Source organism: Nicotiana tabacum, chromosome 12, assembly GCF_000715075.1.
Source record: "Nicotiana tabacum cultivar K326 chromosome 12, ASM71507v2, whole genome shotgun sequence".
Lineage (NCBI taxonomy): Eukaryota > Viridiplantae > Streptophyta > Magnoliopsida > Solanales > Solanaceae > Nicotiana > Nicotiana tabacum.
The window spans coordinates 12,256,247-12,275,965 of NC_134091.1; the positions used below are offsets into that span (position 1 = coordinate 12,256,247).

Here is a 19,719-nt window from a genome sequence, read left to right on the forward strand (position 1 = left end):
GAAAAGTGTGTCATTTAAATTGAAACAAAAGGAGTACTATTTTATTTGAAGTTGAAGTAGGAAACTATTTTAAGTTAAATTTGATTTTTTTTCTTTTACAAAATTTTAATATTTTTAAAATGAAATACATGTTTAAACATAAATTTTATTTTAAAAGTATTTTCAAATTAACTTGTTAAATTCATGTCCAAAAGCCTATGATTCACCAAATAATAATTAAACCCTCTATCAATTAGTTTTGGTAATAAAATAGAACAAAACAACCCAGTAGGGAGATATGGGGAAAAAGAACTTTTTCTTGGAAAAGTTTAGATTACACATTGCACGTGGAAGGAAAAATGAAATAAAAAAATACAGTACAAGCTTATCTTTTTAAAATGGTTAAAGCCAATTGGTTGTCTACCTAGATAGAAATCATATTATTTTCAAATTTCATGGAAAGGAAATCACATTTTTTTATGCACTGCAACAATAACAAATTCAGAAAAATTTCACAAGTAAAATACGGAAAGAATATTATATACTCTAATGCAGACTTTACCCTTACCTAAAAAGATAGAAAAATTATTTCTAATAGATCGTCGGCTGCACTACAATCCACCTTTTGAACCTAATTAACTATTCGTAAAAAGGAGTTGCAAGACGCTTGCTCAACCAATGCACCCACATGCTCTTCATAATTGTGGGTGCCTACTTCAACTATATCACTATTTCAAATAATCTATTTATATAAAACTATAGTACAAAATTTTAATAGAATTCTATGGGTGCATACAACATAATTTAGGTCTGTTGTTATAGTAAAAGTGTAAAGTATTTTAACCCTAATCATTATATTTTGATGGAACGTAAAAAGTAATATGCTACGTAAAAAGTGATATGCTACATCTTAGGAATATATAGTAGCTCACATTAACTATCAAATGATACGTTTATCTAGTTCTTAATTAAGTTAGTAGTATAAAAAGATTTATAAGTCAGTGTGTAAACCCTTCTCAATTGAAAGATATAGTGCTATTTTGCTCGTCTCATCTCAATCCTATTCTTTTTCATTACTTATCACAATAGATATCATTTCTTTATTAAGAAGTTTTTATAATTATACAAATATTAAATATATTTAATATCTTTAGTTTTAAATGTTTTATATTCATAAAAAAAGTTCTCCCTCAATGTCCTACTATTCATTAGAATACTGACTGTTGAGAGATTTCAACCGACAACTTTGCTTCATTTTGCGACGGTTTTCAAGCTAGCACCTGTTTCAACATATCATCTTGTTGAAAAAAAAAGAGATGTTGCTTTTGATTATCCAATTCTAGTTATTATTACATATTTAAAATCATAAATTTTGAAAAATCTCACTATTTTTTAACATCTCGTGTATGGAATCAAATAGATTCAAATAATAGAATATTATAAAGATGGTCCCGTAATTAATAGAAAAACGGTAGTACATCAATTGGTTGGCAATAAGAAGCAAACTCTATCTCTCTAATGATAGAAATAGCTTGGCGTCAACTCATAATTATGTGAAATTGATAGTACCACTACTAAAGAAAGTTGCCTTTTCAATGGTTAACTAAAAATAGTACTGCAAATTCAGATTCTCAGTCACGAGCAAATGGTAAATAATTACCACCAACACTTTGATTTGACACTGCGACCACCAAAAAGAAACATTCCCTCTCATTGCCACAATTTCCAAATGTTGTAATTATCCCAACAAGTCTATGGGGTTCCTTGTCCTGGAAATATCTATTATTCAAATGTTAAACAAGTAGGAAGTCACTACAGTGATATGGATGATAACATTTTCTCCATTGTAAATTTTTGTTTTCTTTAATCACCTAATATTCAGAATCTATTGGTCCGATTAATTCAGATACACGCCACATAAACAAGGGCGGTTCAACTGATTCCCCCGGGAAATAGTGCAGCAACAAATAGGGTAAAAACGGATTTTTTAGTCATAGATGAACTCTTAAAACTTCTTAGCACAAGAAAAGATTCTAATGTAATGGTAAAGGAGTTCAAAAATTGCTTCATGTTATATATCCAAACCCTAAGCGTGAATCTCTAGTATTTTTATTCCTCCATTTCCAAGGCTCGAACCCGAGACCTCAAGTTAACCGTAAAGGAATCCGAAATCACTTGTAGTCATACTTCACCAATTTTTCTATTTCTATTTCTCTTAAATAGGTTTCTTAGTCCTATTTTCCATTAAAGCATGTCTGTATTCTAGTGAACGTAGAATACTCCCTCTAATAGCTAAAAAAAACAAAAGGAATTATAAACTAAGGAAAAAAACAGAAGGAATATCCACATCATGGAGAATTTTCGTTTCATGTGAGCTAGTTGCTAAATGTTCTTTTTCAATGGAAGTCACTTCTCTTGCATTATGTATCTAATCTGGAATCTCATATTGTTTACTGTCATTCACAATGTCCTCTGCAGGTTTTAGCTGCACACTGGTATGGTATCAAACGGCGGCGAAGCTAGAAATTTCTCCAAGGGTATTTAAATTTGAAAGAAGTGAAAAATAATTTCCGACAAAGGGTGTTTAATATGTGTTATATACATCTAAAACGTAATATTCTACTTATATACATAGTGCAATTTTTGGATCAAGGGTGGTCAACTGACCACCTTTGTGACCATGTGGCTTCGCCACTTGTATCAAAAACACGTTCTCTATTTGGCTTCCGAACGGGGCTAGTAACTCACATGAACTCAGTAAATGCTGCCTACTAGGGGTGTTCAAAATCGAACCGAAGTTTAATGGCTTATTGGTATCGAGTTAACGGTTTAACGGACGGGGAACAGATTGAATTTTTTTTATTAACGGCTTATCGGTTTGGGGGAGGATTATTCAATTTTCTTAACGGATAATCCGTTAACCCGTTTAATTTTCTTAACGGATAATCCGTTAACCCGTTAAGAATATATATAATTTTTATTTTTATCCATATATATATATTAAATAATCAAAAACCCTTCTTCCACTTCCAGTACTCTATCTCTATTCTCTATTACTAATTTACTATTAGACATTTAGAAACCCTAACGCCTAAATTTCAACCAGCAGCCACCAACACTCTATCTCGTCGACTTCCAGTACTCTATCTCGTCGACTCGTCGTCTCCCTCTCGCCGTCTCGTCGACATCGCCGTCTCCCTCTCGCCGTCTCGCCTCTCCATCTCGCCATAGCTAGAGCAGCAGATGGTAAGTTTCTTTTCTTGTTGATGTCTTTAAAATTAAAGAGTATCTCAATTCTCAAAGTATTCAGATGCTTGCTTCATTATACATAAACATGAACTCATCTGTTTTGAAACATAAATACAAGTTTTGTGAAGAATATGAAACTTCTCACTTTAAAAGCATACAAAATTTAGGATGTTTGACTCCGTTCTCAGTATACAAAATCTAAAAGCAACAGTAATCAGCAGGATGTTTTAAAGTTCACAAAACTCATCTGTTTTGAGATCAATTTTGACAGTACCTGTATGGATTAAGGTGTTGTTTGAACTTTGAAGCTGCAAAAATTCAAGCACTGTTAAGTGTTAGCTGCAGGCCAAACATTTCTGTATAGTCTGCTCACTTATGGATTAATCATTTTAAAATATGTATTCTCGATTCACTTTCAATATAGACTGGAATTTTATCATTTCAGAATTAATCAGGAAGCATTGACTTTTCCTTTGCAGTTGTGGGCGGAGAAAAGACGTATGTATTCTGGACTCATATGTAATGTAGTCTGCTTTGGGATGTAATGGACTCATCTATTGTATTCTATAGACGGGAATGTAGTCTGTTGAGCATAGGAATTTTATTTTGAGTCACAACGGTCAGCAAACAATTAATACACACAATATAGATTGAATTAGGCCGATAAACCGCCCGATAAGAGCTAAACTGATACCAATCCGCCCGATATCTTATCGGGTGGCTAGCGGATTAATACATTTAAAAGCCGATAAGCCAAACCGTTAAGAATAAATAACCGTCCAATCCGTCCGATAAGCAGCCCTACTGCCTACAACTAACGAAACAAAATGAAACTTGTTATTTGACCCTCTTTTAGAATTAGGGAGGGGATGCAAAGACTCTTAGGTACTAAGCAAATGATCACAAGGTAATGATAACTAACTAATAGCAATTCTCATCCCGATTATCACTTAATCAATGCTAAATTAATACTCCCTCCGGTCCATAATAAGTGACCAGTTTGCTTGCTTTAGTATAAGTCTTTACCTCTACTATACACCCGCATGTCCAAAATCAACAGCTTAATATCTTTAACCTATATTGCAATAATCATAGAGCATCCACAAAAATTCAGCTTCTATATATGGATAAGCCTGGGTGATGAACAGATCTAGTTAGCATAGCCACGATACAGCTGTAATGGGAGACAAAAAGAGCACAATGTCAAAAGATGACAATGAGTGAGAGGCTTAGCAAGCAATCATCACCAATTTGATAAACTTTTGATTGTCTTTCCTCTCTTTCTTTTTCTACTTTGCTTTTGTGATTCCAGTATCACTAGGTGTTGCTACAAAAAGTCTAGCTTGAATGAATCTTGATAGCAATAATTTCTCCCCCACCACCTTTCTTTCAAAACCTTTATCATAAAAAAGCAAGTGTTAAAGCCAATCCTGCTATTATGATTGAGATAGGTTATATATCCTATGCTTATAGTTTGTGGGGTCACATAGTCCCATCCTTAGCACTGGTCAATGCGTCTACTCATTTGCTTGCATAAAAAACTCCCTCTTTTCCACCACAAAGTCAGGAAGAGATGTAGAAATATCATAACATAATCCTCATTCATGGGGTCCCTAAAGGTAATAAAAATCAGCTCAAATCTTAATCTAAGTAACCTAGACAAAAGGGTACTATACTTTTAATTCTACAGAAATGAATCAACAATAATCTCTTTTAAAATACCGAACCACGGTACAGCAATACTGTCGATTTACTATTACGTAACATGATAATATGAACAGATCTGACTAAAACATACTCTGTTTTGACCTGACAAAGATATTGAGATGTATACCGCTGAGTAGTTCTCAAAAGTCAAAACTATATCAATGCACATCGTACATACCGACATGCTTGAGATGTTGAACACTAATACAGATGGGTATCAAACTCAGGATTCAAATCTAGGATCGGCATGTCCTGTAAACCTCACCCCTCATTACATCTATTGGTGTGTGTTCCGAAGTGTAACGCTCAGGGCCTTGATACATTCCTGTCTTCTCCAGAAGGTTAAGTCCTTCATCCCTACCAAATCTTGAAGCATATAGCTTGAGGTACTCAATATCCTAAAAAGAATCAGTCACCAAAAAAGGAGTGAATACAAAAAGGGGAAATGGACGTAATCAGGCAATTTAAGAGAGAAAAAACGAAGGTATCATGCAAAGCTTCAACATCTTTCTTTTGATTATTCGAGAAACTTCAATTTATAGAAGAACAATAGAAAGAACTAAGAAGAGGGATGTGTACAGAGAAGGTATCTCATTGAACAAAACACAGCAAAACATTGTAACTGAAGGAGTAAACTCAACAGAACAAATATCTGCAATTGATTCATATAAATGGAATGACCGAAGGAAATAGAAGTGTTGAAGTCTCTGAAAATAGGACCTAACAAGATTCAGCAAGTTAAATTGAAATCCAAACAGGCCGTATTTAACTAAAGAATGTGCTGGGGAAAGCCATCAAAAGGATCTTGTTCAAACATGCAAAGAGAAGTGCATCCAATTGTTTGTTCTGTAACACAGACAAAATTGCACCTTCCAGCCCCTAAAAGTTCAAGGGGAGTGCATGGTTGAGGTTGATGCCTTTCTACATGGTTCTCAAGGGTCACAATTGGCAGAAATGCAAAGATACTATGAGAGAGGAGAAAAAGTGAATATAAAGAGTACCTGCAAGCCACTCAAGAGACGCTCCAGTCTTAGTGAAGCAACAGGTTGCTGAGAAGATGAGAACACCTGACCAGGGTAGAACAAGACTCCATCACCTGGAGGAAGTCCACGCCTGAACCTAATCTGCAGACAGATATTACTTGTGTTGGGCATGAAAAAAAATTTAATAAATCCATCACTACTATTAACCTATACGATATAATTTATCTCAGTTATATGTTATGCAGAGGGATGCACTAACCTCAGCACTGGGAACTGTTGCCTTCTCATAGCAGTTGGCACCCCAATACAAGAAACCTGTTCCACCTTCCTTCCACACACGCCACATCACAGCACGATGTTGAGTGCCTCGCATCCCCAAGTGCCAGTTTGGATGAGGATCACCTGGTCCTAAGCATACATATGTCCACCACTCCTGCAAAAAACATAACAAGCATTGAATTCATTCATAGTTCACATACAGAAACAGGAAAATGCTAAACACAAATTTAAATAGCAAAAAGCATAAAGAAAGAAGCACTAAAGCCTGCAAGTGCAGTTGCACTCAGATGGTGATAATCTAATTTGATTAACTACTGCACCATCGCAAACAAACCAAAATGTTTCTAAGAAAGGACAAGTCCAAGGAGCAACATAGAGGAGGTATCTAAATCAAATAATCTCATCCCTGGATATCATGAAACTAAACCTGAAGATCCACATTGAAGACTAATTTGCAGAGCACTTAATGCCTTTAGGCTGAAAGAGTCAAAACACGTTAACACAGTATTAAACTTAGGCAAAACGCATTAGCTATGAACAAAGCTTCACGATAACTTCTCAAAATAAGATACCAATTTTCATTGGAAGAGAAAAGAAAAATGCTAAAACTATCTTGTGTCATCTTAATGTCCTTATGAATTAATTTGTCATATACACTTGCATATATCAACCACTTCTATACATACAGATTATTAGAATGTTAACAATATAAGGTGGCCTTTGTTGAACTCTTTTGGTGATAATTATGCACAAAATATTTTAGGTTTAGAACTTATGTTGTTCGGACTCTCCAACAATGTCTTCAGGTGTGTATGCAGGATCCTCCAAAAGTAGTGCATCTTTGGGGGATCCGACATAGGTGCGGCAGAACTTTTGGAGAGTCCGTGCAACATAGTTTAGAACTTGACAGGGACCAGATATTGCACAGATTCTATCACCTTTTTTCTTTCCTGATCAAGCATACATTCTTTACGATAAAGATCATACATTCTTTAACTTCTTATCAGATATAATATGATTAGTTTATAATGCTTGAAAAAGAAATGAATTTTATCCAAGAAGGATTTGTAGCCTAAGATAGTTCCTCTCCACCAGTGAGGGAATCTATAATGAATGGGGTGCTATCTGATGATTGATAGTCTTGTAAATCAAATAGAATATCCAATATTGGCATATGGAATGATGTATTAAAACCATAGACATCCTAGAATCTCGGTTGCTAGGCTCTAGTCCTCAAATAGAGTTCATAATCAGCAGTGTCTGCAGGCAATAACTTATGTTGTCACATTAGAGGGGAAAAAGAAAAAGAGGACAACAAGACTGATATCAGCAAGGAGCCGTGGATCAGAAAGTAAATTAATCCATATGACACTTCTCTGCATCTTTTCCCTTTCCTCATTTAATGAGGCTCATATAGTAATGAAAGTGAATTCATTGTTTACTCCGTAATAATCCATAAAATTAAATTTCATTACCTCACCATTTTCTGTTTGTATCTCTGCGATGATATCCTTTGCCAGATCCTCTCTGTTACCAATAACCCATTCACTGAATAGAAAAGACAATATGTCAAAAAGCCTAGTAGGTGTATCTTCTCATCTCTAGTAACTTATCAACAAGGAAGAGAATCCAGACCATCTTTCCAGATGCAACTAGTGGTCATCACAAAACAGAAAAGGAAAGAGATCAAAATGTAGGCACAACTAGGTACTCCATCTATCCTATTTTCTATGACAGTTCTATTTGGGATGTATTCAAATAATTTGAAATATTTCTAACTTTAAGAAGTTAGTTTATACTACATTCATGTAATTTAGTTTATACTACATTCATGTAATTCTTAGATATGTAAATAAAATTTAAGGAATTAATATCTGAATTCACAATAAATCAGACGGTTTGACCCTCTTACTCCATAAATCAGCCATTCTTTTTATGACAAAGGAAGAAGCATATTATAGCCTGTTAGGGATTGAATTCTTCTAGGCTTGCCTCTAACCTCCAAACATGAATCAGGTTAAGCATGGAAAGCTGGCTTTATAATGCATTCAATGATTTTCAGAAAGTATCAGCGTGCAACAGCATTGTTTAAAGAGTAATCTTATTTAGCATCAACTGGTCTAATATTCATATGACAGCTATAAAACAAAATAGAACATCCAAAGAGCATGAGAGGAAAAGAAATGGCTACAGAAAAGGAAAACAAGATCTTTATCCAAAAAAAGATAGGTCATGATAAATGGAAAGAAATACCTAAGTATCTAGAATTTAAAATATGCAGTAGAAAACAATGGATGCTTTCACTATACCAAATCCAAAGATTGCTAATTCAACTGTTTCATATCACTGAACTCAGCTCAGTTAGTGAGACTTCCAGATTACATAACCCTGAACTAGTGCCCAATTTATTCAGCAACGTCTCACAAATGGCATAGTCTATATTCCAGCCATCTGAGCTACAATGCTCACAAAATTAACTTTCGTTTTTTTTTATAAATATTTTGTTCTTTGTACTTGTATGTGGGCAATAACAAAAAAAAATGTTTTCCGAAATACTAAAATCAATACCTTGTGCAATATATCTGAGTATGAGGCCGTAGGAACTCGGGAACTTTCAGAAAAGCCTCAAAGTTATTTGAAGCAAGAGGTGCATCACTTGGTCCTGTAAGAATGGTACCCAGTTGAAGAAAGTTTTTCCATGCGAATAATGATTGCCAAAGAATATTCCAATCAGACAGATCTAGGCCAACGGAAAATAATATTTAGTTTGTCAATCACAAAAACCAAAAATCATGTGAGATTGTATCAACTGAAGCTTCGTTTGATGTTGTGTCTGTGACATTACTCAAATTGCTACCTTAACATTTCCCCAAAAGTAATTAGAATGGTAAAAATTTCCTTTCAATTAGTTCAAGTCATGGTTATTCTCACAGTTTCCAAATCATCAAGGGCATTTGATCATTTGATCATTCTTATAAAAGTGTAGAGGACAAATGTAATGGCTGGAAACGTTAAAGTACGCATAACCGGACTACATCTAAAAATTTCACCTTAAAATTTGTTTCAACAAATATCACACACCAAGTTACATTAGCAGAGACAGTTGCACATACTCCAAGAAAGCATTGCATGATATTTTCACATCCTCAATTATTTCAGACATGTAAGATTTACAACCTGCTCATGGAATAAGTGAGTTAACCATGAAGTTTCTGCAAGAACCGGGCACTCAATGAGACTCATTAATCACTAAGATGAAAGAACTTCTACCACTTCTATTATAAGTTTCTTTAAGAAAGAGGAGCTTCATCATCCTCTTTGCTCTTTCATCACTACAATGTAACAGTTAATACTCTTGAGTCAGCAGCTTATCTATATGGTCCAGAGTGGAAAAATCGACAGCTAAAATCTGATTGTTTAACTCCTGACAATTCAGTATGTCCTCATAGATATGGTTTTTTCAATATAGAATACTTAATAGGTTCATTATCCAAACAAATATAGCACAATTCTATCTATTATGACAAATCTCTTCAGTCTCTGAAGGGCAACGCAAGATATGGAGATAGACATATAAGTATCACGCACAATGTCTCATTGGAATACATACACGGAATATACAGGGGATACTTCCTCATGCATCTACTGAAGAGAAGAGCTGATGCTCACCGCAATAGTAAGTTGTCAGAATACGAGCATCAGGTGCATAGGCATGAATCTCACTGGCCATGCTGCGGATGGCATCATATTGTTCGACGTTGAGAGGCTGACCAGTGCAAACAAAACTTCTTTAGAGCATAGAAACAATAAAGATAGGCAGCTACCATCAACAGTCCCCTCTTGTGAAGCAGGAAAAGTAGGTAAAAAGGATAACAAAATCCAAGGAGGAAAAAGGGGAATACAAGTGCTACTGTATGAATGGAAGCAAGAAAATATGTTTATCCCCGCCAATGTTGTCTTGCTTACCTTCTGCAGAAGACAGTGCTAAGCACTATGAGTCTGTAAATATAGAATGTGATTTCCCTTTTTTGGTATGAACAAACAGATTCGGCAGTTTGAGACAAAACAAGAAAAAGTTTATGTTTATGACTCCAACAAGTTTGTTACTGAAGCATAATTGTTGGTGTTTTTTGATAAAGTAGGTGATTAAACATAGTTGTTGGTATTATTACGACAACCAGCATATTTTAGGAAAACTATGATGTTTTTTCACCTACAAAGTCAGAAAAGCAGAGCAAAGCCCAAGTCCGAGCTACAAACAGGAGAAAACATGACTCTGAACTGCAAGTGTCGCTAGAATAATGTAAGGTCCGTCATATGTGCTAAAAGATTAGCAATTCAACCTGCCTCAATCTGCTGACTTACCTCATCCCACAGATAGAAGTAGGCTTTCCTCCAATGCTTTTTTGTTCTTAGTACCTCTACCTCCCTTCGTAAGTAGTCCTTCGCAGTACCTTCGCTAATGCCAAATTAAGAAGCAAAAAGAAACTGATCAACTGGTACAGAAAATACACCATGGAATTTTTGGCAAAGAAATTGTCCAACGTACCAGGGTACTAACGGACCATAAGGTACAGCATATGCCGCAAGACGAGGGTCCGATAAATACTCATCTGATTTTGGATGGTCAGCTGTAACAGCATTAAGAGAAAGACATTTTAGTTTATTGTAGATAAACTTGAGGTAAAGGCCAGTAGGAGAGCAGAACTGGAGGTGCAATTACAGTTTGGCTTCTTTACAAACTTGTCTATTTTGGACTTCAGTTACATCTAAAAGTAAGAGGGCAAAACTTCATTCAGTTTCCATGTACAATCATACAGAGCATCATATACCTGGCCATGGCGAGGTGTATGTTAAAACTCTCATGCCATTGCCCCACCTGCAGAAGTATGGACTAATTCGATATTGAAGTAGCCATTTGAAATGCTGATCTAACAGCTGAAACCATTCACTGCTTCCATGTTCAACCCCAAAGCGATCTTCAATAACAGTGTCAGATATCTAGACTAAATTAAAGAACTCCATCCTCATTTGAAAATTCAGTTGCTTTATCACAGAAACTAGAACCAGCAGCAGTCACCCCACTAGTAGAGACAAAGGGAGATAATTCTAGAATATTTGGATTTTCAGGAAAATGCTATGATATACTAGTTTACAGGAATAACCAGAAAAAAGGGAAAAAACTAATAGACAAGATGTAAGGAGCACGTGAATAAACTTGTAAAAGTACCTCAGTCAACAGATATGGCGACATTCCAAAGAAGAAGCTCGCCAATTAGCAAATAGAAACAGTCAAACCAACTATTGGCAGGCAAAACGTCAAGTCAACATGATGCAAAACACATGACAATTAAACCTGATAAATCAAAAATCCTATGAATTCAATTGACAGCCATCTTATTCCAATAACAATTCTCCACAACCAGTTAACTGGCTGACGTAATTTCTAACCAAATGCACAAGAAAGGATACACCAATCACAGCAGGGACAGAAGGAGTAGCTGGAAGCACAAAGTCCCAGACTGTCAAACTTATCTTCAACCGGATAGAAAGGCTAGAAATAGCATCTTCTTCCATCATATCTATGGGCCCATTATCTGAAAAGAAATCAGAAAATGATGGGGATAGAAGAACTCTTCTTAAAGATGAAGTTGCAGATTTGACTCTTTCTACCTAAAACAACAAAAGCCGTTATGAGAAGCGGCTTTGCAAATCCAACTTGATGAATTATAAGAGTTCATATGAGGCATGTAATTTCAAAGAGACCAACCACTTCTTCCACTGGTTTTCCCTCTAAGGGTTCCACAGCATCAAGACAATGTCTCAATTCTCTGTATAGTTGATGCTTTTCCACTTTGCTCAGTGATTGGCTTGTAGACCTGTTACAGAAAACATAGATAATTGTTTAATGAACTACCATGAAACAATCCTCACTATCCCAAACAAAACATCTTCAGGACAATGATGTTGGGAAGTCAGATACTCCAAAATGGATATACACATATTTAACTGTAGAGGGGATAGACAATCACTCTGCGTCAGCTTTGGTGGCAGAAATGATGATTGCTCCATCATATTGACCTGGTGGATGTTCACTCGGGACATCTATTGATACCCAAAATACTGTAGTTTCTCTGCATAGCAAGACATAATAAGGTCATGACTTCGGACTACAATAATCGAAACAAATGACTGAACGGGAGTATCATGCGTATACCCAGGGAAAAGGTTCAGTTGGCAGACTGGCATATCAAGTGGAACAAGTGCATCAGGGACACCTAAAACAGGTACTACTCTGCGCAATGTCACCGACTGGCCAACTACCAATCTGCAACCAGCCAATATTGTTAATAACTTCACCAAAAAAAGAATCAATAACTTCACATCATATCCAAGATAGGTCCAAAGGAAGCTAAGGACATGGTTAGTGACAAACCTAGCACCACAGGTTGAGCAGAGATCAGTACACTGGACCTGCACAGTTCCAGCAATACCAGATCCACCCCAAGAAACTTTTGGGCGTATGGCAATCTGAATGCTTTCTCTTTCATTCCTTGCTGCTAATAGTGATATCTACCAGATAAAACTGCAAGTCACATACCATGAAACTCTTGCGACCAGAAAGACAACAGAATTTCGATCTTCTCGCCATTTGATTGTGAAGTTTAAGACTTTAAGCAACAAATGCATAAGCATAAAAGAAACTTTAAATGGTTCTTCTACCCCCGCAAGAGAGAGAGGGAGGGGGAAAGAAGAAAAAAAGATAATCTCCTACTCTCCCTTAAATAGAAGACCAGTTAATCCTAAAGAAGTGTTAAGAGTGAGTGAACAAAAACAAACGCCAGAATAATCAGTATGAATTGCAGGCAAATATTTAGTTTCAACTTTAACATGCACTAACCATGAGCCAAAAGGACAAAAACAAATATAACAAACATTTTTGTAAGTGCCAGCATCCCTGATAAGGACTCATTTTCTCAATAGGCAGGACTATTTAATGTCTTGGAATGGTCACAAAATGTCAGTATTGCAGAAATATCATAAAAAGCTTATGTAGCGCCAGAAACATTGTACATACAGGTTCCAACTCACGAGGCATATCTTGTGGTCCAACATTAGCGGTGCTTGCCATGCACCACACATTCAATAACTCTAACGGTGGAACTTTCGTAGGATCAATTGCACCCCTTAATGGTCTGGGATCATTAACTCCGGTATCACTCCAACCATAAGCTGTCCCACCACCAGCAACACCTTCCACTGGTGGTACATTTGTCTCCTGGTGGTCCCCTGCAGAAATTTTAAAGTTCAAACAAAGTAATTGTAACTTGAACCACTACTCCAAAACTATCCAACAAAATTGCACATAGAAGACTGTGAGTAATGCACGTAAGACCCACGTAACAAACTTTACCAGAAACAAATGGAAAGAAGTGAAAACTGGTATGAGTACCCCCCCCCCCCCCCAAAAAAAACACACACACACTCAAAAGAAAAAGTGAAATTGTTCGTGTGATTTGAAACTATATGAAGAAAAAAATTATAGAACAAACGATGAAAAGCTGTTGATGTCATACATGCTTCAATTAAACAACCTTGTCTTTCGAAACTCAATAACTACGTCATGTATGCATGATAGCATTAGGCATGAAAAGGACCCATGTAGGTCCTGGCGAACTGTAAGGTTCACTAGAGATACAGTAAAAAGGTCCATAAATCAAGGCTATTCCAGATGTACTTGCAAGAAACTCAACTGGTCAAGTCAGATTTAACAGCCATGCGGCAAACATGTTATTAAAATAAGACATTTTTGCATACATATCTCTACTCTCTACAAAAGGAGTTGGGAGCTACGTTAGAAAACTTCCAATGAATATATTTATCTCCATCTATAACTTAAAGCATGAAATCTCTCTTCCCACCGATTTTCATACCAACCAGAGTTTTAGCACAGATATGTAACTGTTGGCAAAATAGCTATATGACCAAGATGCAACGGACACATGGCAAAATAGAGAACAGTCTATGGAAGGAAAGGACTTAAGTTACTGAATCACAGAAGTAATCAGTCTATAACTCCAGGCCGCATTCAATTGAAAAGATGACTTGCAGTTGAATACCCCTTTCTGACTCGTTATCCATCAACTTAAGAAAACCAGGAAAGGGGAAGAAAGAAAATAATGAAATATCTTATAATAGTAATCTGGACAGCACCCACGGATTTTTCCAAGACAAATCGAAACAACATAGAAATTACACAACACTTAGCATCTTATCGTGAATTATGATGTACAGGATTAGTGTTGTTTTATATGCTTCTTGAAAGAATATTCTATTTTGCTGATATGCATGTAACTCCATCCTACTCCCATAGTAGAGTTATGACATGCAATATCATAAGCTGCTCTTCTCGCATTCATGAGAGGGACACGGGGATTTTAAAACCACAGCACTGATATAGGTATGGCAATAACAGAGCCTGCTAAACAGCTTTCCTATGCACTCAATATAATAGTCCACCTTCATGTTTCATCTTTTTCGTTTTCTTTTTTATGACGTTTAATACCCATTAACATACAAGTAATTTTCCATGAAATCAATCTCTCAACCATACGTGGCCCTTAATCACTCAGGCCTCAGCACATTCCCAGGTCAGCGATACAATATACAAGTCACAGGAAATTATATTTTATGTGTGATCGCTACTCCTAATATAAGTAGCATAGCTTGCAATCAGCAATATCCAAAATTTTGCCAAAAAGTCTAAGCTCAGAGTCATCAGCATTGGAGATGTAAAAACAGATTATTTTTTTTAACTAAGTAGAAAAATAGACAAGAGACAGGAAAACAAGTAAGATCACTCATCACTCTGAACTATAAGCTACTGGCTAATTCCAAACAACAACTGACAGTAGAGCAGTTTGCTCGGGAGATACTACTAATCTAATCCAATTACTATCATTTTAGGCGGTAACAGTTGAATCCTACTACAAGCCGATCCAATACACACACACACACACAACAGCAACAACAACATCAACAACCCAGTGTAATCCCACAAGTAGGGTCCACAAGTAGGGTCTGGGGAGGGTAGAGTGTACGCAGACCTTACAAAACAGGGAGCGCCAAATCTCAAAGAAATCAAAACACACTACAAACTTCTACAACACAAAATCCTACACCTCCTTAGCTCAGTGATGAGCTCACCCGACTTAAAGCTCCTAGCATTTTGACAAAGAATAATACAATATATGCAGTACAATACTCAAACAACATATCCATAAACCAAAAATAAATAAATATACAAAAATAAAGACGAATTTATAACCATCCGTAGAGGACAAATTTAAACTTCATCAAACGGCGAAACCCGCACAAAATTGAATTGGAATGATGTGAAATTTTAGAGATCTTAAGATTACAGAGTGGACAGTGATAACTAACCGGAGTTTTCCATTATGGAGGTCGAGATGTTTTACACGAGCTTTCGAAAACAAATTCCAGTTTCGTTTGGTGATGATCGTGCTTTTGTGATTACACAGGCGAAATGGGAAGTGGATGCTCGTTGTATGTGAGGTTTATGCAGCTGATGAAGGGTAGAAATGGAATAATAGCAAATGTTGGCATGTTGCAACCCGACCCGGATATATGTTTGAGGAGAAACATAACGCATAGCCGCTATATATAGCCAAATGACATTAATAATTCGTATTCACCTAAAGCGATTATAAGTCGCATTTCTACGTAGCTTTATAAGTTGCATTTCCTATTGTGTTTTCTAAGTCGCACGTTAAAAAGTCTGATTTATAAATCACATTTACTAACCCATTTATACACACTATCTTTACAAAACAAATAATCCATGAGAGTCTGTGGAACACAAATTTTTTTTAAAAAATAAAACCAAAGATCACTGTATTCCCGTAATTTAGAGCCACTCCCGTCGGAGAAGAAGGAATCAAACTATGGATAGTAATTCATTCTCCTCGTACACCCTGCCACTCTTACTTTACAGTTACCTCTACCGTGGATCTCCTTGGCCACCAACTTCACTAATTGATCTTCGCTTCTTTTGCTATTCTGAAATATCATGTTATTCCTCTCCTGCCATGTGAAGTAAGTGAAACATGCCAGGATGATTCTATATACTTGTGCTTCCGCCCCTTTCCCAATAGCATGTTTTTCAACCCAAACTTGCTCTCTAGACCATTTATCAACTTTCATATATATCTATCCCTTACCAGTATAACAATCTTTTCCAAATTGCAGTCAAGTATTTGCAATGAAAGAACATGTGAGCTATGGTTTCATTCTCAATATCACGCAAAGAACATATAGTATTTTGGTTATGTCCCACTTGGCCAGTCTGTCTCTTGTAAATAATTTTCCATGAGGCACCAACCTCATGATTTATAAGTCGTGTTCATCAAATGCAATTTATAAGTCTTGTTTATCAAATGCAATTTATAAGTCACATTCAGAAATGCAATTTATAAGTCGCATTCATCAATTGTTATAAATCGCATTTTTCGAATACGATTCATGGACATTCACCAAATGCAATTTATATTATAAGTAGCATTCGGTAAATTTATAAGTCGCATCCACTTAATGTGATTTATGTATTCCTATAAATGTTATAGAATTTTTGACCAATATTGTCCCTTATCTTTGATGGTAGGTCTATTTTGGTCATTCAAATATAACTCTGAGCATATTTAGTCTATTAAGTATGCTAAAGTGGAACACATTTAGTCTCAATGACACAATATGTTCAAAAACTAACGATGTTACCCAACTCTGATTCATGAATTAAATTTTCTGCTCTGAAGCAAAACGTTTTCTCTCCTTTTATTGGATAACGCAAATTATCACTTTAATTCCTCATTTTTAGATAATGTCGACCTTGAAAATATTCCCTTCTGTGCTAGTTTTCAATGAGAAAATGAGAGTTTTTGATCAATATTGTCCCTTATCTTTGTGGATATGTCTATTTTGGTCCCTCAAATATAACTCTGATCATATTTAGTACCTTAAGTATGCTAAAGTGGAGCACACTTAGTCTCACTGACACAATATGTTCAAAAACTAACGATGTTACTCAACTCTGATTCATGAATCAAATTTTCTGCTCTAAAGCAAAACGTTTCTCTTCCTTTATTAGATAACGCAAATTATCACTTTAATTCATCATTTTTAAATAATGTCTTCTAAAATTTTGACCTTGAAAATATCCCCTTTCGTGTCAGTTTTCAATGAGAAAATGACATTGTATAGCCGCTGTAAAAATAATAACCGAACAAATGTATAAACTTTGTATATTTTTTTGTATATATATACATTTAAAAATTTCAGTTGATTTTTCCAAAAAGAAAAGTTAAAATTTGAAAGAAAATAGAGCTGCGAGGATCACTTCTAGTCATATTATTAAAGCAAACGAATAACCATATTGTATTATCACTTTTAGCTCGTGCCATAAACTATTTACATCTTGTAGCGAAAAAAGTATATAAAATTTGTATAATTTTTGTATATTAACATACAATATATATATACAAAAATTATGCATTTTTCTGTTATTATTTTTACAGCTGTTATATAGTGTCATCTTCTCATTGAAAACTGGCACAAAAGGAGATATTTTCAAGGTCAAAATTTTAGAAGACATTATCTAAAAATGAGGAATTAAGATGATAATTTGCGTTATCCAATGAAAGGAGAGAAAACGTTTTTCTTCAGAGCAAAAGATTTGGTTCATGAATCAAAGTTGGGTAACATCGTTAGTTTTTGAACATATTGTGTCAGTGAGACTAATGTGCTCCACTTTAGCATACTTAAGGGACTAAATATGCTCAGGGTTATATTTGAGGGACCAAAATAGATATGTCATCAAAGATAAGGGACAATATTGGTCAAAAACTCAAATATTATACAACACGATTAATGTTCGTTTTATGCCTAAATAATTATCTTGCAAATGGTGTAATAATTATTCATACATCAAATTGGAAATACACTAATTATTTCTTATACTTCCTTTTTCATATTTTCTTTTTTAATGTATTGCAATAAGAATGATATATTTTTATATTTAAAAATTAATTTAAGATGCATGTAAATTACATTTTATTTATCAGTTTTGCATATTCTTAAAAGTCTCGTAACAATTACACGCTAATGAACTTTTCCTAATAAAAGTGCACAATTGGGGAATCTTTTTTTTTTAACTGCTTATTTCGTCATGCAATATATTTAATCAATTTTCGATTGAGATAGGTGGGTTAACTAAAGAAAAAGGGTGTATTCTATTATTCTACACTTTCGATACAGACTTATTTAAATAGTTGTTTAAAATAGACGATGGTGGAGTTTTTAATTACTCGCATGATGAAAGATTATTTCATACATTTTGAACGTCAAAAATAATTCCATACATAAAAAACAAATCATCTTACACGCATCTTTGTCACTAAGTAGAACGTAAAAAATAATTATGTCACAACCCAAAATCCCGCCACATGCGTCGTGATTACACTTAGTCTTTAAGACTAGGTAAGCCGATTTTATAACAATTCAAGCTATTTTTTTTACCAACAGCAGAAATAATTACAAATATAACAAACTCCCAAAATTGATAATACTGAGTCACGAACTCTAACTGAATACATGAAATGATCTCGAGGATCGAATACTTAATATTGTTTGAATAATAAATAACAGTACAATGGAAGGGAAATACTCCAAGGAATTGCTACGACCAAGTAGCTCTACCTTGAATCCTTGTGATCCCACTCTAACTCTGTTCAAGTCTGATATCTCCAATACCTGGCTCTGCACAAAAATGTGCAGAAGTATAGTATGAGTACACCACAGTCGGTACCCAGTAAGTATCAAGACTAACCTCAGTGGAGTAGAGACGAGGTACAATCAAGACACCCACTAGTCTAATAACCTGTGTAATATAGTATACAAAATAATAGAAAATAAATAACAATAAGAGCAACACAAACCAACCAGTGATATGTCCGGCATGGCAACAAGAACACTATTAATATTGGTCAATAAATAATAAATACAAGTACACTCAATTAAATCAAGTTTTTCAAATAAATATCTTTCCCATATAATTCTTCCAAATAACTCTCTTCAAATATAATTTCCTCAAATAAATATCTTTCAAATATAATTCTTTCAATAAATCTTTTTTCAAATATAATTTCCTTAAATAAATATATTTCACATACAATTCCTTCAAATACTACTTTTTGAATAAAAATCCTTCCAAATAAATATTTTGAATATAATTCTTTCAATTAAAAGTCACCATGTGACACCTCATTTCATAATCATAAAAATACGTGTCTCGACCCTTTTTATATATTTTCGTAAACACTGGTCTAGCCCACTTTCATATTTTCATGGCACTTTGTGCCCATAATTAAATCATCATATTTCTCCGGTACCTCGTACCCTCATTTCATATCACAACTGCACGGACAATTCACGTGCCAAATATCATTAT

General features: G+C 35.0%; 1 protein-coding gene across 1 annotated transcript; it reads right to left on the reverse strand.

Moving 5' to 3' along the window:
• Positions 1-4,904: 4,904 nt before the first annotated feature.
• LOC107826731 (uncharacterized) lies at positions 4,905-15,998 on the reverse strand. Its single transcript, XM_016653754.2, has 16 exons — positions 15,642-15,998; positions 13,276-13,487; positions 12,634-12,770; positions 12,415-12,525; positions 12,230-12,331; positions 11,968-12,076; positions 11,670-11,870; positions 11,030-11,198; positions 10,747-10,828; positions 10,563-10,656; positions 9,867-9,963; positions 8,766-8,859; positions 7,673-7,745; positions 6,178-6,351; positions 5,937-6,059; positions 4,905-5,333 (listed from the first exon to the last, which is right to left on the reverse strand). The coding sequence occupies exons 1-16, from the start codon at positions 15,652-15,654 to the stop codon at positions 5,172-5,174; spliced, it is 1,953 nt and encodes a 650-aa protein (XP_016509240.1). The 5' UTR covers positions 15,655-15,998; the 3' UTR covers positions 4,905-5,171.
• Between the last annotated feature and the right edge of the window lie 3,721 nt (positions 15,999-19,719).